This window comes from Ailuropoda melanoleuca, chromosome 13 (assembly GCF_002007445.2).
Source record: "Ailuropoda melanoleuca isolate Jingjing chromosome 13, ASM200744v2, whole genome shotgun sequence".
In the NCBI taxonomy this organism is placed as follows: Eukaryota; Metazoa; Chordata; class Mammalia; order Carnivora; family Ursidae; genus Ailuropoda; species Ailuropoda melanoleuca.
The window spans coordinates 40,017,773-40,036,241 of record NC_048230.1 but is presented as its reverse complement, the minus strand read 5'-3'; the positions used below and the strand labels follow the sequence as shown (position 1 = coordinate 40,036,241).

Below are 18,469 nucleotides of genomic sequence, written 5' to 3'. Positions count from 1 at the left end.
GCGGTGTCCTGGTCAGTCTCTCCCTCCTCCACTCCCGAGAGCCCACCAGCCCAGCCATTCCTGGACCAGCCAGTGAGTGCCCTCAGATCTTTCTCCTCTTTACAGCTCAAACCCAAGCGGGTGGGAACTGGTTTTCCCAGAGGCTCCTGCTCATTCCAGACGGCCGCTGAGCTGACAGAGAAGATGTGGGCCGAGGAGCAAGCCCCCCAGCCTGTGCGGATATCTGAGCGGGAAGCCCCCAGCCAGCCCCTCGGCCTCCAGGGGGACGACTGCAGTGAACCCCTCCCTGGGCCCAGAGGAGAGGCCCCTGGAAGCAGTGCTTATTGTGGGGGGTCTTCCCCTGAGAAGGTGAAAAGCCCCTCCAAGGGCGGTGCCAAGGCCCGGGCCAGCAAGAAGCAACAGCTCCTAGCTGCCGCAGCCCTCAAGGATTCTCAGAACATCGCCCGCTTCTGCCAAAGGGCCAAGAGCCCGTCTCCCCTCACCTCGGCCCCAGGGGCAGAAGGTGCCGGCCCTTCCTGTGTGGGAGTGCGGGGACCCCCAGCAGCCCCAGAGAAGTGCATAGGGGAGGAGGATGGAACCCTGGGGTGTTTGGCTGTGCCCCCCCAGACCAAGGAGTGCACCAGGGAGAGGTCAAGGTAAGGGCCCTGATAGTTCTGAAATTCTCTGGAATCCTCTTTGCTAACTGGGCGTCTGAAGCTCTGGCCGTTCCTAGGGTGCGCTCTGCTGGGCCAGCTGAGGTGCGGGTGCAGCTGGTGGCTGGAGTTCTCATGCCTGCTCTCCCCTCTGGCCAGAGCCTGCACACTCGGAGACCAGGGGCCCCCTGAGAGCCAGCCCACCCCCACCAAGGAGACACACGAGGGCAAGCGGGCCAGACCCCAGCAGGTACTGACAGGGACCAGGCCACAGGGGAGGAGGCCTGCAGACCAGGCTGATATCTGTTCCGCTCTGAATTAGGGGTTTGGGGAAAATCATCTTTTTTTATATCCCAGGGATAGACGGGACAGGCTAGAGGGAGCCAGCAGATGCTGAGGCACAGTCTTCCAGAATGAGGGGAGGGGCCAGTGATAGGGAGCCCAAGAGTAACTCTCCACTCTGGTCCTGCACAGGAGAACCCAGAGAACCAGGCTCAGAAGAGGCCTCGCCTCTCAGCCAATGCCTCCATCTTAGCTGAGGCCAAGGACAGCATCTCGGCCAGCAATCAGGGCACCTTGAACCCCACAACCCAAGACTCCTGCCTTCTCCCAGCCCCTGGCATCTCCCTCAAGGAGGCTGCAAATGTTGTGGTCAAATGCCTGACTCCTTTCTACAAGGAGGGCAAGTTTGCATCCAAGGTAGGGTAGGTGGGTGGGTTCTGCCCTCCCCTGGGCCTGGGACGCCTGGGTTCAGTGGGGGCAGGGAGTGGAGCCAGAGAACAAAGCAGGCCAGAAGCAGGCCAGCCCTGAGGTTGCTGCCTCCCTCCCTGGGGTCTGCCTTGCCCTTGGGTCATGGCTGAGGGCCACTGTGGGGGGCAGGGCAGGGGCCGTGCTCTCTGCTCCTGTCACCCTCTGCCTCCAGGAATTGTTTAAAGCCTTCGCCCGCCACCTCTCTCACTCGCTGACTCAGAAGGCCTTTCCTGGAAGGAGTGGTGAGTGCCCGAATTACCAGGCTAGATGTTTGTGGGGCTTGGTGGCGGGGAGGGGACTGGCCCTCATGTTCCCCCTTCCCAAATCTGTAGTGAAGGAAGAGGCCCAGAATTTCATCAAGCAGTTTTTTCACGGTCGGGCCCGGTGTGAGAGTGAAGCTGACTGGCATGGCCTATGTGACCCACAGAGATGACCAGCTCCTGCCCGCTAGGGCCAGAGTGCTCCCCCAGCCTCAACTGTGGGCCAGCCTGGGCCTCACTCAGGAACAGGGAAGGTGGAAAGCCTGCAGCCCTCAGGGGCACCGTCTTTCCTCAGGGTCCATACCTCCCAACCATACCTCGCTTTGGAGATGGCCCCAGACACCTCCCAAATCAAGGCCAAAGGCCAGAGGCCAGCCACTTTCTGCTTGCAGGGTCTCAGGTCGTCTTCCTCCTAGCCTCCCTGCCTCTCTTGGCTGGGTTTTCTGAACCAGATCCTCAGATTAGAAGGGGGTGGGGTGGCTGCTGCCAAGGGAACAGGAGGAAAGAGTGGTCCCTCCCCTCTCGTACTTAAATTGTAGGCCAGGGAGAGGCCACCTGTCCGAGGCATTGGGCCGCCTCAGGAAGAACCCTGCTGGCCTCGGGTTCTTAGCCCACTACCCCTTTCCCTTGCAATGCCAGCCTCCAGCCTGGCCCCGGGAGCAGAACTTGGGAGCAGGGCAGCAGCCAGGCCCTGCTCTCTGCTCAGCTCCTGGTCAGGAAGGCCGGGCTGGACAGAGACTTAGCAGAGAAATAAAGTCCTGTTGGTTTTGACACACAGCCGCACAGACACAGACTTTTTCTCTTGGGAGTTTTATTTCCTCACCGTTTGCTTCTCCCAGCCTTGGGTTCGTGCTGTTGAGCCAGGGCCTGGGGCCAGCTGTGCGCCGCTCCCGCCCCCAGCCTGGGCAGCATCAGATGCCCAAGCAAGTTCCTGCAGCCCCCACTCCAGGCCCCCCAGGGGGAGTCCTGCTGCTGGCCATCTCAGTTGATGTCACTGTAGCAGCTCCTGCCTCGTGGCCGCCATGTGGGCCAGCAGTGCTGTGCTGCGGCAGGTTCCAGAATAGCCACATGGGGAAGTCCAAACCAAAATGGCCTGACAGCACCCAAGGGAGACCTTCCCGGTCAGACTTGGATCTGGGTGGGGCCCCTTCCTCATCTCCTCCCCTCCCCCATTCCTCTTGGGTGAGGCCAGCCACTAGTTGGGAGCTAGGCTGCTGTCCAGCAGGAAGGCGATGGTGTCCTTCAGCTCCTGGGCCTGCCCGGGGAACAGGCATGTGAGGACAGGGCTCCCCAGTCTGCCCTGGCCCGCACCACACCCGAGCCCCCGGCATGAGCATGGGCCCAGGCTCTGGGCATGCCAGGCCTGGGGTCAGGCCCCTCCTGCCTTGCCAGGGTATCTGTCGTGAGAGGCCCCGGCCACTCACCTTCGGCAGCTCAAACCAGATGGTCTGGGGGCTTTCAGCAGAGCCATAGTTGAGTTCCAGGCCAGGGGGCCCCTTACTCTCCAGGGGGCTCAGCAGGTGGAGCCGGTGCAGGTCCTTGAGGGTGATGGAGTGGCACCGTTTCTGCGGAAGCAGAGACAGCAGAGCTTGGCCTATCTCGGGAAAGGCCACCATGGGTGATGGGAGAATGGCTCAAGGGTGCTCAGACCAGCACTGGGGCAGGAGCCCGGCCCACCTGGCTGCAGGGGTCCATGAGGATGAGATGCTGGCGGTTCAGTCCCAAGAGGCTGGGTCTGGACAGGGCCAGTTGACTCACCCGCAGCACCACATAGACCGTGTAGCCAAAGAGGGGCAGCTGACTCACGGCCTCTGGGAATGGAGGGGCCGGGGTAGGCATGCTGGCCATTCGGGCCCTTGGAGCCGCCCGACTTGCCCCCCAGGTGGGATGAGTGGGGCAGGGCAGGTAGAGAAGCTTCCTCAGCCCCTCCACCCCTTCCCTTCTGGGCCTCCTGCCTCGGCCCTTGCAAGCCCCGGGCCTCAGACCCACCGAGGAAGCTGATCTGTGCTTCTTGGGGGCTGCAGACTGGCAGCTGCCGCAGCTCCTGGTCCGTCAGGTTCCTTATGGCGGACATGTTCACTTGCGATTGCACCGGCTTTGGCAAGTAAGTCCACAGGTCTCGCCTAGGACACAGGCTGGTCAGTCAAGGCTGGGTATGCAGCAGGCGCTAAATAAATGAGCAGGGGCTACTGTGGGTGAGATTGGGGATCCAGACTTACAAAGGAGGCATGGGCCCTGCCTATGAGAAGCTGGGGTGAGAGGTCAGGTGTACACAGCATCCAGGACTCCAGGCCCATGAGGTGAAGGCCAGGAGGGGTCCAAGTCAAGTGGCCTTGACAATGGAAGATTGGGTGGGGGATGGGGGGCTGAAGGAGAGGTGGGCCTCCACACCAGCAGGGACCAGGGGTGGCAGGAGGTGTGGGGCCATGGGAGCACTCACTCCAACAGGTGGTCCTCTTGGGCCTTGCTGCGGTGCTGCAGGGCGGCCAGCCTGGCGAGTTGGGCGCTGGCCTTGGGGCTGACCAACAGCTTCCCCTGTAGGTAGTCCCGCAGCACCTGAGGGGACAGCAGTGAGGGAGGGAGGCTTGGAGGTCCCCCACCTAGGCAGGGGTTCCTCTGCAAGCTGCAGCCCAGAGTCAGGCCACCAGCTCGCTGGGGTTGGGGGGGTGAGGGGGCGGCAGCGGACCTGCAGGTAGTGGGTGGTGATGTAGGTGGGATTATCGAAGTGCAGCGGGGTCTCCCAGCTGAGCCGCCGGCTGTGCAGGCTTATGTCCTGATCCAACACGCTGTTGAGGTACTCGTGGGGCCACAGGGGCCGCACCAGCTCGCCTGGGTGGGGAGCCCAGGTCCACAGCCTGCCCTGACATCCAGGGCCAGCCCCGGCCGCCGTCCTGCCAGCCCCAGCCTGGGAACTTCCCCCACTCACGGGCACACAACCAGCAGGTAAGCCACCTCCTGGAATCCAGGCTGGCTCCCCCTTCCTCCCCAAGTGAGGGGCTCACCTTCCCTTTTGATGAGGAAAAGGGCAAATTCCTGCACCTCCTGGGGGTCCATGATGCCCATTTGCTGACACACCTCCTCCAGCACTTCCGCCGCCACCTGGGCACGTCAGCGGGGCCGTGCGTGATGGGGGGAGCGAGGCTGGGGGGGCAGAACTGATGCCACAGCTTTCCTGTCTCTCCCCAGCCCCTCTTCACTGGCCCCATGCTCACCGTGAAAGTCCGGATATTGGTTTTGTAATCCATACCCCCTGGCAGGTGAATTAGAAGCGAGCGGACTCCTTGCCCTTTCTGCCAAGGCAGGTTGTAGGGTCAGTCCACCAGTGGCCAGAGGCCCCAGCTCCCTGTCCCATACCAGGGAGTCCCATAATACCCAGCCTCCTGTACCCGCCACTGCCGCCCCCCTCCCCCAGTACCAGAAGAGCCTGAGTTTCACCCGGGGAGGGCAGCCGCAGGCGCCCCCCATATTTGACTGTGCGCTGCAGGTGCTCTTGGCTGCTCTGGGCCAGCTCTGCAGAGGGGAAGCAGGCTAGGGTCACAGGCATCTCCAAACCCCTCCCCAAGCTGCCACGACCCCGGCCTGGAAGTCCCTCCCATAGGTACCTTGGCTTGGGCCCGAATCCTGCAGAAACTTGGCCACATAGGGCATCAGTGTGGCTGACGGGGGGAAGAAGCCTGTCAGGAGGCTGAGGAAGTTCCAGCCACGAGCACAGTGTTCCCTACACGGTGGAGAGCCTGGGCTTTAGGCTGGCCAGACCATGCTCTGGCCCCAGCTGCCCTCTGCCACTCCCCACCGCCCCGCATACTCACGGCTGAGGGTGTCCAGTGACCTGCTTGATGACTTGGCAGTAAATCTCATCCCTGAGGTTCTCCTTCTCCCGGCACAGCTGTGGGGACAGAAGAGCAGGGGATAGGGTGGCATGAGAGCTGGAGTCAGAGAAATCCTGCTAACAGCCCCGGCCGGGGCCACCTCTCCGTCCTGGACACAGCTTGTGTCCAACTGGTCACTCTCAATCACTGTCCTCATCTGTATATGGGCTATGCTCAGCCCTGTCTTCTATGCTGGCTCCCCTTATTTCCTTGACCTCTGGGGCTGCGGTGCCCTTGGGCCTCAGTCTGCATGCCCTGATGATCTCAGCTATTCCAACCACTTGCTGACTGCCAGTGCCGCCTCCAGCTCAGACTTCTCCCTTGAACCCCGGCCCCCCACTTGGAAGTCTGGACTTTGTACTTCCCATGTCCAAAACAGATTACTGCAGCAACCCAGACCCGCTCCTCCCTTCGGTCCCCATATCAAAGACGGTCTTTACTCTGGGCAAGGCCTCTGTGACAGCCTGGGCCCCTCTCTATCACACCCCACAGATAATTCATAGCAAATCCTGTTGCTCTGAGGCTTCTCCCCTCTGCTGCTCCCTGTGGGCCTGGCCCGCACCATCCCTCACCTGTGATCATTGCAATAACCACCTCTGGCACTTATTACCCCGTGGGAGGGGATGGCAAATGACCAGCGCCCCCTGAAAATATAAGCCAGTCCCTCTGCAAACCCCCTTGAGTGACTGCCCATCTCTCTTGAGAAATCCGAGTCCCAACAGTAGCCTACGATGGCCTGTCATGACCTGGACCTGCCGAGACTCCCCAGCTGCCTCCTCCACCCTGTTTTGTCTCACTGGGCACGCCAGCCACGCTGGCCTTGCTGGTGTTAAATCTCACCCTCAACAGGAATGTCGCCCCTGCCCCTCTTTGCCCGCATGCACACATACCTCTCCCTCCAGCTTCCCTCAGATCTGTTCCAGGGTCGCCTTGTCACCCAGCCTCTGCATTATAGCAGCCCCTTCCCTGCTGTATCACTCTCCACAGCACCTTTTACTCTTGGACACATTGTGTCCTGGTTTACCAGATGTCTCCTCTCACTAGATTGTAAGCTTTGTGGGGACTGAGCCTGCTTGGTTCATGCCCTGGGCATGTAATAGGTGCTCAATAAATACTTTTGGATGATTTGAATGACTAGTGACCAAGGGAAGCCACTTAGGCCCAGGCAGGAGGACAGGAACAGACCCTCAAGGCACATGGATTCTCACCAAAGCTTTCAGAACAAGCTCTTGCTTACCCTCAGCAGGTCATAAAGGAGCTCCATCTCATCCTTGCCCCGGGGCTTAGACTGGTCCCCCATAAACTGCATCAGAACTGCAGGCAGGATGAGAAGCATGGCGAGCTGAGTTGGGAGCCTGGCTCTGGCCCATGCTGTCACTAGACAGGGCTTTTCCTGTCATCTCATGCCTTGCTCCCAAAAATGCATGTGAGCCAGGCAGGGCACAGAACAGTCACCGCTTTACTGATGAGGAAACAGGGCTCAGAGAGGTTCCGTGGGCACACGTGGCTGCTTACAGCACGTAGCCAGCGGGAAATAGCACTGCCTTCCTGCCCAGACTCCACGCAACCCACCACCCCTCGGGAGTACAAATAGGTGAGGGCTATGGGGGCTCGGCAACCACCAGTGAGCTTCCCTGAGTTGACAAACAAGGACAGAAGGTGACCTGGTGCCTAGGTCCGAGGCACCACAGACATAGGGACCCAGGATGCTACGGTCACTCACCCTGGAAGCTTTCCACAGCCTGCGTGTTTGCATCCTCCTCGCTGAGCCTGAGGAGCGACTCTTGTATGGGAGCCTGTGGCCAAAGAGACTGGGCTGTGGCTCGGGTCCATGGGGGCCAGAGGGCAGGTCCACTGGCCCGACTCTTCCCCACCTGCCCCCTCACCTTGGTGTACTGCACCAGGCTGGCCATGGCCTTCTCCTTAGCATCTCGACCGGTGTGGTCCAGCCTGAGGGGGCAGAAGGAAGGACATCCCTGCTTGCTCGCCCCCCCCCGCCCCCATCAGGTTGTGTCAGGAGGGTGCTAAGAGCACTGGCTTGGTGCCTCTGAGCAGGGAGGCCCACTTCAGGGAGACCGAGGACAGGCAGGCAGCAGGGTGGGCCCAGGGCACTCACAAGGTCTGGGGCTTCCGGAAGTGGTACAGGGCAAATTCCTGCATGGTGTAGTCGTGGGAGTCCGTGGACAGAGAGATGTAGGCTACAGAGTCATCGCTGTGTGCCTGGCTCCGGGGGCGGGCATGGCGCTGGGAGCACAGGAGACCTCATGCCACCTGAGGTTCCACTGGCCTGTCCGGAGGCCCTGCCCAGCCCCCCGCCCAGCCCAGGCCAAGAGGAGCAGGCAGCAGCAGCAGTGAGCGTACCACCGGAAGCAGGAAGTCCAGAGGCCTTTATTGAGCATCATCTAGGCAGCACTTAGCTAAGTGCTGGAGGGACACAGAGTGCACCGTGCAGCCCCTGCCCGCAGGGGGCTCACACTCTTGATGGGGAGACAAGAAATCAGGAGAGGGTAGAGGGGCGGCATCAGACCAAGCGCTAGCCTCCAGGTGGCAGGTGATCCTGGCCGCTCAGGGGCCATCGAGCCCTTTCCGTCCTCGACTCCTAGTTAGGCTTCGCCTCCACCTCTCCCGTCTTCCTCACCTCTGCTGCCCTCTCCCACTGAGCCAGCCCTGGCTCTCTCTGCTGCAGCTGACTCTTGCGCCGGCCACTCTTCTCCGGCGAGAAGGAAAAGTCTGGAGCAGCAGCTGGCTGAACTGTGTCAGCAGGAAAGAGTCCAGAACGGCCCCCGGTGGAGCCAAACTGCCAGCCTGGAAGGCATCCAAGGACAGCGCCTCACCCACCTGGCCCCTTTGCCCCTCCGAGGCTCTGCCACGTGCTGCCCTCCCCGTGCCAGCCGCCCTGCTCGCCCCCAGGGATACCGGGCTCCAGCGCGGCCACTGGCAACAGCTTGATGAGGTCCCCACGGTGGAAGCTGAGGAGGCTGTGGTCGTCGGTGATGTAGCTCCGCAGGGCAATGACGTAACCGGAGTCCTGCAGGCAGGAGGGTGAGCAGGCAAGGCAGCCGGCCTGCCTGCCACCCCAGCCCTACCCACCCCACCTGCCCCCCATTGGCCTCACTCCCCACCCAGCACTCCAGAGTTCCAGGGACCCGGCCTGAATGAATGCCCAGCCGCACTCCCAGTGGCTGGAAGGAGCTTGGCTGACGGCCCGGAGCCCAGCCAGACCAGATACAGCACGGCTAGAGGCACCCCCTTCCCCAGACCCGGGCCCCCAGCCCAGCTGCCCTCCAGCCCCCTGCCCGGCCTGCACTTGCCTTCTTGAGCTCGCTCAGAAACAGCTCAATCATGGCCTTGATGGCACTGGCCCGGGCCGCGTGCAACACCAACTGCTCACTCTTCAGTGACAACTCCAGGGAGGAGCTGCCCCGGCACTCCACGCCCAGCACCTCAGCAAAGCTGCGTGCAGGCAGAGGCGTGAGCTGAGAGCCGTCTCACCCCTGCCAGCCCCAGCCCAGGCCCCAGCCCAGCCTCACCTGTACGAGCACAGTGTCTTCAGCTGGTTGGGGTGGAAGCTGGGGCCTTTGGTCACCTTGAGCAGTCTAAGCCCCCGGTGGGACACGCCCAGCAGCTGCACGTCACTGCTGCTCTCGCCCTGTGTGGAAGGAAGGTGGCTAGGTCACAGGCTCCTGGTCCCCACCACCACCCAAGACGCCCCAGGGCTACCCAGGCCCAGTGCTGCTCTTTGTCCTTCCATTGGGGCCCACTCTGGCCCCGGTTCTCATCCCTGAGACAAAGGCCCATGCTGAGCGTGCTGGGATCCAGACTGGGGTGCCTCACTGACCGAGACGGGGAAAATTCGGGAGAAGTAATTGGCCCAGTTGTCCCTGGCGGCCACCACAATGCGCTTCTTGACGTTGTCCTCGGTGGTATCAAGCGAGTCCAGGCCCACCTCCAGGTCTCCTGTGGGCAGAAACGACCCCAGACCGTCCTCGGGCTCCCTCACAGGGGGGACTCCAGAGTTTGCCCCCTCTTTCCAGACAGACCTAGTCCCAGCACTTCAGCCCCCTGATTCCCGGGTCCCTGGACCGTACCCAGCAGCTCTTTCATTTTGCTCCGCTCATCCTGGGAGATCCGGATGCAGGACTTGGCAAAGGTGTCCCTCAGGATCTGGGGGCAGAGCCAAGAGGTCACCTCCGGATCCCTGTGCCAGAGCTCACCATGGAAGCAGCCACACATGGAGGAAAAGCTGGAGAGCCTCGTGGGCACAGGTGGAGCAGGGAGGGATGTGGGGCCACTGAGCTCAGGGCCAACCCCATCCAGAGCTCCTGCTCCCCTCCCTCAACCACCTGCTGGTGTTCCAGGGTCAGCTGAGATCAATTCCCTGAAGGAACAGAACCTGGTGGGGGGAGGGGTGGGACCCTGGGAGCATCCAGGGGCGGCAAAGGAACAGGCCTCAGGGAGCATCTGCTCCGTGCGGGGGTCTGGCTCGGGGACAGTATACACAGCAGTCTGAATCCTCACTGCAGGCCAATGAGGGCCCTTACTCTCAGGAATGTGGTGAGGACGCAGTAAGGGAAGGCAGGGCTTGACACACAGCACCTGCCCTCTAAGTGCACTCAGGCCTCTCGCCTGGCGGGAACCAGCCTAGGTGCGCACATCTGTCCGTGCAGCGGCAGGTGGGCCCGGCTCTCACCTGCTCACAGAGGAGCCTGAGGCAGTAGGGGTGGCTGAAGTTCTCCCGGGGGTAGAACACCTGCAGGTGAGCAGGGGAGAGGAGAACCGATGGGAATGGGGCCCTGCCCCCCACCTACCTCTCGGCCCCCCACCTACCTCCTGGCTCCCACCGGCCTCCGGGCCCCAGAAGGAAAACCAGGCCTGAGGCGGCAGGTCGTGGGGAGGCAGCCCCCAGTGTTTGTGTGCGGGGAGATGGTGGGGTCCCACCCACAGCCTGCCGCCCCTCCCCCGTGCAGAGAGGCCCGGCTGTGCCCCGGCCTTGCCCACCTCCTTGCGGAGGAACAGCCTCCAGGGCGGGTTGACGTAGGAGAAGCACACGCTGCCAGAGGGCACGAGCAGCTGCGTGGACACTCCCTGGTCCTCCATGGGCGCCATCCAGCCTGGCAGAGGGAGGGGCCACAGAGCTTCAGGCAAGGAGCTGCCAGAGCCAGAATGACGGAGACACGGGGACAGAAGACCGTCCCCGCCCTCGGGCCCTGCGAGGGCTCGGCCCGCTCCGCCTTCCCTGCCTCCCTCCTGCCCACATCCCCTCTCGGGCCTCCATTTCCAGCCCTGACCTTCCCTGCTGTCCCTGACCACGTCAGCAGGGCCACTAAGTTCCTGAGGGAGCTGCCAAGATGCACCAAGGACAATACCCCGGGACAGTCCCTCCATGACACATGGGCCCCAGAGGCACCCGGGCCCTGCCCTGGACGGGAACACAGAAGCCGGGGCTCCTCGCCCATGGCTCCAAAGTCCGGAGCCCCGAGCACCTGAGCAGCTGACCTCACTTGAGCACTGAGAGGCTTCTGGGAACCCTGCCCCACCCCCACGAAGCCCACAGAGGGACAGAAGGTTCCTTACCGCGGGGCCCAGTTGAAGGGGCCCCTGGTTCCTCAGGCAGAGGCAGAGGGGGTGCTGGTGGAGGCGAGGGTGCCTGGGCCGCGGGCGGAGTCTGGCCAGAGAGACCCCGGTTCTCCTTGATGGAGCTGGAGGGCCCAGGCTGTGGGGGGACCTTGGGTCGAGGGGCCACAGCTGGTGGGGGGCCCTTCCCTGGGCTGGGGGATGGCATCTGGGGAGACAGAAGAATAGGGGTGAGGCCAGATTTACAACAGAGAGCCTCGGACTCGAGGTGAGAAGCCATGCCCCGGACGGGAGGGGGCCTCACCGATGCGGGTATGTGGGCACCGCCGATCCCCAGCTTAGCCAGAGCCTCGTCCTTAGGGTTGTTTTTCTTCATGAAACTTTTCAGGGGCTTCCTGAGAGAAGGAAGAGGTCCTACGTCCACAGGGTGACTCCCCAGGGAGGGGCAGCCCTGTTCGCCCCGAGGCCCACCTGGACGGCTGCACGGGCATGGGCACGGGGCCCGGGCGGCTCTGGTACATGCGGATGATGTTGCGGATCTCCCTGCTCGGCTCTGCGCGCTGTCGGGGGGCTGGCTCGGGGGCACCACCAGGCCCCACCTCCCGGGCCACCGGCTCAGCCTCAGCCTCTCGTGCAGCTTTGGCTCTACCTTGTGTCGGTGGCTTCTTCACTGTGAGCGGAGGTGGGGGGGGAGGCACTGACCAGAGGAGAAGAAACGCGTGAGGCCCCGTCCAGACCCACAGGGCCAGGCCTTCCCCCCACGTCCCCACCACCTGCTCGTGGTGTGTCCTCTTCCCGCTCCTCCTCCTGGGGGATCTGCACCTTGGGTGGGGGCTTCACCGTCTTCACCTTGATCTGCTGCTGCCCTGTAAGTGCCCCAGATGCCCCGATTACTCTCCCTGGCACACCCATCAGGCTCCTAGACGGGCTACATCGACCCGGGGCAGGAGAGCGTGCCCCACGGGCCCCGGCCAGACCGAGGTCGTGGCCGGGTTTCCGCACGGGCCGGCCACCCCAAGCACCCTCACCCATCTTCTGGAAATAGTCCTGTTTCTGCTGGAAGCTCATGGGCCGCGGGGCCTTCTCTCGGGCCTCCTGTGAGGTCTCCTGTGGGCGGGAATGGGAGGTGAAGGAGCAGCCCTACCAGCCAAGTCGCCCTCTCCCAGCGCCGCCCCTGCCCTGCACCGTCCCTGGGCTAGGGCCCGAGGCATCTTTTCCTCAGCTTCCTGCTCCTGCGGGGTCTCCCGGCCAGGAAGTCCTGGAGCCTGCCGTCTCCATCCCAGACTCTGCCCCCTGCCCCCTGCCCGGCCTCAGCTCCTCGCCCTCGCACAGGCACCCACCGATTCGGGCTCTCGCTCCGGTTCCTCCCGCGGGGCCAGGGGCTTCTTGGGCTTGGGGGCGACAGCTGGGGGTGAGGTCGGGGAAGCGGCTCCAGAGGCCTGGGCCCGAGGCTGAGCCTGGCGCTGGCGCTGCTGTGTCTGCTGCTCCAGTGACAGGGTCATGGCCTGGGCGGTCATCTGCTGGGCCTGAGGGGGGAGGGGCAGCGGGCCCAATAAGAGCTGGTCCGGCTCTGTCCCGCAGCCGTGTCCCCACGAGGCACCCTGAGGGCCCTGCCCACCCTCACCAGGAGGAGCGCCTGCTGGTTGATGAAGTTCTGCTGCTGGGCTGCCAGCTGCCTCGGGTCCACGCTGGGCAGCAGGGCCTGCGGCTGTGGCTGCGGCGGCATCACCATGGCTGTAGGGGGCATACGAGTGCCAAGCTTGCACGGGGCCCTCTGCCCACTGCACCTGCTGGGCCCCTGGTAGGACCTTCCTTCCTCCAGTTCCTGAGAAGGGACCTGCCACCCAGCCTTACCTGGCATGGCAGGGACCGCACCCATCGCTGGCATCATGGGCATGGGGGCAGGCATCATGGCTGGCTGGTATCCGGGCATCTGCATCATCCCTGGGTAAACTGAGGCAACAGGGCCTTCCCAGATCGATCCTTATCCGGGTCCACAGACCCCCTCCCTCCAGCCCCAGGCAACAAGAAGAGGAAGGGCCACCAGGGTGCTGGCAGGAGCTCTGACCCCAGTTGCCTGGGGTTCCCAGGCCCATGCTTGCCTGTGCCGCTGGGAAGACCCTGGCTGGATGCTCGGCCCTGCACTCACCCATGGGGTAACTGCCTTGCTGCATGGGCCCAATGGAGCCCCCTCCCTTCATGCGGCTGCTCAGAGCCCAACCTTGCTCCAGATCCTGAAGAGACAAAGGCCACAGGGTCAGAACTGGAGCCCTGGGAGAGACGGGAGAGGCAGCGGAGGCCCCAGTGGGGTAGGAGCAGGGATGGGTCGGGTGTGTGTGCAGAACACTCACGCTGTCGCCCGGGGAGAGGACTGGCTGGAAGAGGTGGTCCAGGAAGCCATCCAGGTTCCCTGAGGTCCGAGAGTCCCCTGCGGGGCCGGAGGGTTAGTGTCACCCTGGGGTGTGGGACATCCTGCACCCCCGTTCCCATTGCACAGCAAACCTCACTGTGCCCATTCCGGCCTTACCTGACTGGCTCCTGCTGGGCAGTTCTGGGGCTGGCCCTGGAGGTGGACCTGGGAGCAGTGAGGGGGCCTGGATCCCCGGGGCAGGGGGGATGTCCTCGGCACTGCAGGAGACAGGGGGCCCAACTAAGGGGGTGCCTTAGATGGGGGTGGCGTCCGGGCTGAGGCAAGAATAGAAACTGATGTGGGGGGTCATCCCACGGGGTGGGAGAAGGTGAGGTGTGTGTGTGTGTGGGGTGCTGGGCCTGTAATAGGTCCTGCGAATCCCGGGGTGTCAGAGGGTGGCTAAGGGAGTCACCTATGACAGAACAGGGACAGAAACAGGCTGGGACAGGGGTGCTGGGGCGGCACCTACAAGCCATGGGGGGCAATGGGGTAGCTGTGGGGACTGACTGGGTCCCCCAGGTCCTCAGTCTGGCTGATGAGGTCCAGCACGAAGTCACCGCCGAGCAAATCCTGCCAGGAGTCCCCAGAGTGCAGTGACACGGACCAGCCACGGGGGGGCAGCTCCAGGCCTCTGGGAGGGACAGAGGGGGCGCCATGGGACTGGTCAGCCAGGAAGACTACCACCTCGAGGGGCAAGGACCTGAGGGCGGGCCAAGGGGAGGCATCTGGGGGAGGGGCAGGACCTGGGTGATGAACTGGTTTCCTTGGACAGTTCTCCTTTATTCGCGCCTCACAACCTTCTGCTTCCACATCGGCTCATTTATCTATTGACCTGTTCCATTAGAATCCAGACCCCAGACAGAACCTCTACTCTTGCTCCCTGTCTTGAACCTACTGTCTGGCTCCTGCCCACTTATCCCTTCTCACCCCACTCTGCCAACGCCCTCGAGGAGCAGGCTCTGGCCCTGGGCTTGCGGGAGGCCCCTGACAGGACAGCGGGCGGGGAGGATGAGGATGGGACAGCGGTCTGAGTTGGCCACACTCCTCACCCCCAGCCCCGTACCTGTTGTGCAGAATCCACCCGGCGAGCTGCTCCCCTGTGGTCCAGGACTCCACCTCGGCTGAGTAGCACTCCTCTGCAGGGACAGGGGTGGGGGCTGGGGTGAGGGGCTGCAGGTCCTTCCGACGGGAGGGGCCTGCTGTCCCCATGGGGGTTCCGGGAGCAGGAGAGAAGGACAGCAGGACAGGACCCTGTGATCAGGGTCCTGGGGGGTGCAGCTGGAGGGCTGAGGCGGGAAGGGGGCCCAGGGAGGGTGAGGAGGCAGGGCTGGCTCCACTGTAGGCCTGGGGAGGCCAGAGCAGAAAGTGAGCATCACCATTGAAGGTAAAGACGTCCAGAGCCATGCGGCCCCGCCGCCATCCGGCTGTCCACTCGAGCTGGGTGGGGGGGTGGGCCCGTGCCATCCCAGGGGCCAGATGCGTCTGCTCCAGCGCCCCCAGCAGCTTGTGCTGGCACAGTGCTGCCATGCCTCTGGGGGCCTGGTCAGACACAAACCTGTGGGGACAGCACAGGGCGGCTGTGGGGGTGGGCAGTCCACCGACCGCACTCACCGGGCCCCGCAGGGCAGGCCCCTTACTTCAGCAGTGGCTTCTGTAGGGTGGGCATGGGGGGAAAGGCACTGAGCAGGATGGCCATGAGGGCCCAGCTGCGCTGGCTCTTCTGCTCATCCGGGTTGTGCCAGATCTGGGCCACCAGCTGGCTGAAGATCTCATCCCGCAGCCCTGGCCGGCGCTGGCCCTGTCGCACCAGGTATTCGCCCATGCTCTGCTCCTGCCAGGGGGGCAGGGACACATCCCCCAGGAGCCGCAGCATCTGTAGAGGGCAGGACATGCAGGGCTCCCCTGACGCTCGGCCAGCACCCAGGAGCCAGGGTCCAGCCCACCCTGTCCCCTCCCCGACGTGTCACTCACCACCTTGTTGATATCCAGGGCATGCTGAGGGTTCTCACCATCCAGCCAGGTCAGGGGCTTGGCCAGCGGCTGCCCGGGGCTGGGCAGGGCTGGCTCCTGCAAGGAGGAGGGGGACAGTGCCTGAGCAGGGGGTGGCCTGCACTGACCTGCGGGAGACAGTCCTAGCGGAGCCCACGGGAGATGGAGCGGGGCTGGCGCGGAAAACCGCCTTAGACATGCATCTCAGTGGCTCTTTCTGCTTATAAAATTTATGCCCGTGCATGCAGAAAACTCAGAAAATATGCAAAAGGATAAAGAATAAAAAACCATTACCACTTCCCTGCCAGTCATGACCACGGCTGACATGTTAGCCTCTCTTTCCAGTCTTGCTTTCTACGCACAGATACATACATCACCCTCCCACGCCTACTGTTGTTTTTAACAAAACTGGGATCCTACTCGATGTCCAGTTTGGAATCCTGCTTTTCTATCCAACACTGCAGCCTGGACGTCTGCCTTATTGTCACACACACGCTAATGACACGACTTCAACGGCAGGGCGACGCCACAGGTGTAACCAAGGCGCGGCATCAGGGATCTAAGTTGCTCTCCAGAGGGAGACGTGTGGATTCAGTGGTTATTCTCCAAGCAGTGTGGCTGCACCCATGACCCCCATGACAGGAGAGGACAGGCGGCATGGGAAGAAGGAACGGGCACAGCTCCTGCCTGGCAGGGCTAGTATCTGGGGGAGCCGTGGAAGTGTGCCAGGAGGAGCCGAGGTCTGGGGGCCCACCTGAAAGTTAGTGGAGATGAAGCTGGAGAACGGGAACTGGTCGATGTCGGGGGGGAGGGTCAGGCTGGTCCGGGCGGGAATCTCAGGGGGCATGGACTCTGTGATGCTCCCAGCCAAGGCTTGGTAATGGCCTGGGGACAGCGCGAGAGGCAGCCCAGAAAGCCCAGGGTAAGGCAGCTGGCTGAGGGCCGCCTCCACCGCTCCTCACCCGCCCCCAGCCCTGGGACAGAGGGAGCTCAGGGGAGCCCCGAGCATCATAGGGAGAGACCACGGGGACAGACCCACGGCACAGCGGAGAGACTGGAGAGGGGAGGGGTCATGGTAAGAGGGACACGAACTAAAACTCACCTTCTGCTGTTTTCAGCATGACGGCCACCTCGGCCGGGATCTCCAAGTGCCCCAGGTCCTGGCAGAGAGGAGCCATCAACCAAGTACTAAAGGACGGGGTACAGGGACCCAGTGTCCCTCCTCACCCCCAGGACCATAAACTTCTCCAAAGACCAAGGATTCTGATCCCGGACACAAACAGGACCCCAAGAGCCCTCAGAGGGAGACCGAGGGTGGCCCAGGCCTCTTCTTGGGGGGCCCAAGGGATGCACACCCAGGAACCCACACGCTCCTGCACCCATGCCAGTTTCAGGAGGCTCATAATCCAGTGGACACCCTCGAGCTTCCAGGCCACCTACCATGCTTGGCACTGTCTTGGAGGCTGTGCGGCTGTGCTGGCCACGCCGATGCCCAAGCTGCTGGGGGAGATGCGAGAGGAGCTGGTACCCCGCTGACGAGTCTCCGTGAGCCTCCGGCAGCTCCTCCCCACCTCAGCGGTTCAGCTGCCCCCCTCCTGCCCCCCGCGCCCCAGCCGAGAAACTAGCCCAGACCCAGAGGGGCCGGCAGCCTGCCGCCAGCACTTCGGCACCCTCACCAGCCTTAGCTGCCCGTCTGCCAGGGCGCTGGGGAGGAGGCAGGAAGAAATGGTCGCCGGGGACAAAGTCCAGGCCAGGAGGGGCCACAGTGGGGAGAAGTATGTGGGCACTGACCTTTGAATTGCTTTATAGCCCTCACATTGGAGTCATCAGGCAAAAGAGGAAAGCAGGCCGGCCCTGAGGAAGGTCTGGAGGGGATGGGAAGGCACCCCAGGCAGGCAGGGGAGAGTCAGACTCTGGCGGGTGGGCAGGGATGAAGCAAGTGACCTCCCGGAGGCCCCAGCCTCCCCTGGCCAGGCGGCGGGAAATGGGAAGAGCTGGATCAGCTGTGGTCTCAGCCCTTGGTCCTTGTGAGCTTGGGCCAGGAGTGGACTTGGCTGCGGTCTGGCCAACTTGGTCAGCAAGGCTGCCTGACTTCTCTGCCCTGAGCTGCCGGGGGCAGCAGCCCCACCCAGACACTCACCTGCAATCTCTGTCGCCTCCGCCCCTGGAGCAGGGGCCGGGCCGCCAGCAGGACGGTGTTCAGCTGTCCCAGAGCAGCCCGATGCCGGAGGTAACGCTTCCTGGAGGCCGGGAAGAGGGTTGGGGAGGAGTTCAAGCTTAGAGGCCCAGGGGTGCCTGGGTGGCTCAGTCGTTAAGCGTCTGCCTTTGACTCAGGGCGTGATCCCGGCGTTCTGGGATCGAGCCCCACATCAGGCTCCTCTGCTATGAGCCTGCTTCTTCCTCTCCCACTCCCCCTGCTTGTGTTCCCTCTCTCACTGGGTGTCTCTCTCCTCTCTGTCAAATGAATAAATAAAATCTTAAAAAAAAAAAAAAAAAGCTTGGAGGCCCAGTCCCTGAACCCTCCAAGCCGAGACATGAACCTAGACACGGACCCCAGGCTGACGACCCCTAGGTGCTTAATAGAAGCCACAGGAAAAGGATAGGAAGCCTTGAAAGAACAAGTAAACTGAGAAGGCGTTGGGCCGCCCGGGATTCCGGCCTTAGGGCAGCAGAGCGACCATCGGGCTCGTTTCCCACCCGTTCAGCCAGTGCGGCTGTGGGTAAGTCCCTTCGCCTCTGGGCTTTATTGTCCTCATCAGCAAAGTGAGGATCCCTGTAACCCCTGCCCCAGCACCAGATGAAATGAATCAACCGACATGTTGAGAAGAGTCTGGTGTATTTTTATTTAAGAAGCAGAATTTCTAAAAATGAAAAAATGCTACCACTGGAAATCTAAGAAGAGATCACAGAAGAGATCATGTCTTTGAGACCTGTCCGGGCGTAAGAAAGACCAGATTCTGCAGTGAAGGAGGCCCGAGCAGGATT

The 18,469-nt window shown here is 62.7% G+C and overlaps 2 protein-coding genes across 7 annotated transcripts in view; one reads left to right on the top strand and one right to left on the bottom strand.

Moving 5' to 3' along the window:
• The window catches only part of RECQL5 (RecQ like helicase 5), a 34,338-nt gene extending 31,921 nt beyond the window's left edge, over positions 1–2,417 (top strand). For 4 of the 6 annotated variants that reach the window (XM_034640159.1, XM_011225764.3, XM_034640157.1 and 1 more), the window contains exons 16-20: positions 106–635; positions 792–882; positions 1,107–1,331; positions 1,555–1,624; positions 1,715–2,417. In XM_034640159.1, the coding sequence (XP_034496050.1) occupies positions 106–635; positions 792–882; positions 1,107–1,331; positions 1,555–1,624; positions 1,715–1,815 (1,017 nt within the window). In that variant the 3' untranslated portion in view covers positions 1,816–2,417. Of the gene's footprint in view, positions 1–105; positions 636–712; positions 883–1,106; positions 1,332–1,511; positions 1,625–1,714 lie in introns of those variants that run through there. The other 2 variants (XR_004619447.1, XR_004619448.1) reach the window with 2 other exon arrangements.
• Positions 2,418–2,441: 24 nt separating this feature from the next.
• MYO15B (myosin XVB) overlaps positions 2,442–18,469 on the bottom strand; it is a 28,897-nt gene continuing 12,869 nt past the window's right edge. Inside the window, exons 20-62 of the mRNA XM_034641538.1 lie at positions 17,625–17,724; positions 16,925–16,984; positions 16,587–16,644; positions 16,239–16,369; positions 15,467–15,562; positions 15,133–15,368; positions 14,872–15,050; positions 14,559–14,631; positions 13,965–14,126; positions 13,613–13,713; positions 13,437–13,513; positions 13,235–13,319; positions 12,940–13,038; positions 12,710–12,819; positions 12,426–12,611; positions 12,114–12,192; positions 11,859–11,951; positions 11,557–11,782; positions 11,390–11,480; positions 11,086–11,293; positions 10,510–10,622; positions 10,202–10,261; positions 9,600–9,675; positions 9,350–9,468; positions 9,042–9,160; positions 8,823–8,964; positions 8,428–8,539; positions 8,150–8,316; positions 7,628–7,755; positions 7,398–7,461; positions 7,235–7,307; positions 6,749–6,825; positions 5,452–5,528; positions 5,245–5,360; positions 5,058–5,152; positions 4,855–4,932; positions 4,645–4,741; positions 4,329–4,471; positions 4,083–4,198; positions 3,632–3,765; positions 3,320–3,453; positions 3,067–3,207; positions 2,442–2,897 (exon numbers count right to left, since the gene is read on the bottom strand). Of these exons, the coding sequence (XP_034497429.1) occupies positions 2,838–2,897; positions 3,067–3,207; positions 3,320–3,453; positions 3,632–3,765; positions 4,083–4,198; positions 4,329–4,471; positions 4,645–4,741; positions 4,855–4,932; positions 5,058–5,152; positions 5,245–5,360; positions 5,452–5,528; positions 6,749–6,825; positions 7,235–7,307; positions 7,398–7,461; positions 7,628–7,755; positions 8,150–8,316; positions 8,428–8,539; positions 8,823–8,964; positions 9,042–9,160; positions 9,350–9,468; positions 9,600–9,675; positions 10,202–10,261; positions 10,510–10,622; positions 11,086–11,293; positions 11,390–11,480; positions 11,557–11,782; positions 11,859–11,951; positions 12,114–12,192; positions 12,426–12,611; positions 12,710–12,819; positions 12,940–13,038; positions 13,235–13,319; positions 13,437–13,513; positions 13,613–13,713; positions 13,965–14,126; positions 14,559–14,631; positions 14,872–15,050; positions 15,133–15,368; positions 15,467–15,562; positions 16,239–16,369; positions 16,587–16,644; positions 16,925–16,984; positions 17,625–17,724 (4,891 nt within the window). The 3' untranslated portion in view covers positions 2,442–2,837. The remainder of the gene's footprint in view (positions 2,898–3,066; positions 3,208–3,319; positions 3,454–3,631; positions 3,766–4,082; positions 4,199–4,328; positions 4,472–4,644; positions 4,742–4,854; positions 4,933–5,057; positions 5,153–5,244; positions 5,361–5,451; positions 5,529–6,748; positions 6,826–7,234; positions 7,308–7,397; positions 7,462–7,627; positions 7,756–8,149; positions 8,317–8,427; positions 8,540–8,822; positions 8,965–9,041; positions 9,161–9,349; positions 9,469–9,599; positions 9,676–10,201; positions 10,262–10,509; positions 10,623–11,085; positions 11,294–11,389; positions 11,481–11,556; positions 11,783–11,858; positions 11,952–12,113; positions 12,193–12,425; positions 12,612–12,709; positions 12,820–12,939; positions 13,039–13,234; positions 13,320–13,436; positions 13,514–13,612; positions 13,714–13,964; positions 14,127–14,558; positions 14,632–14,871; positions 15,051–15,132; positions 15,369–15,466; positions 15,563–16,238; positions 16,370–16,586; positions 16,645–16,924; positions 16,985–17,624; positions 17,725–18,469) is intronic.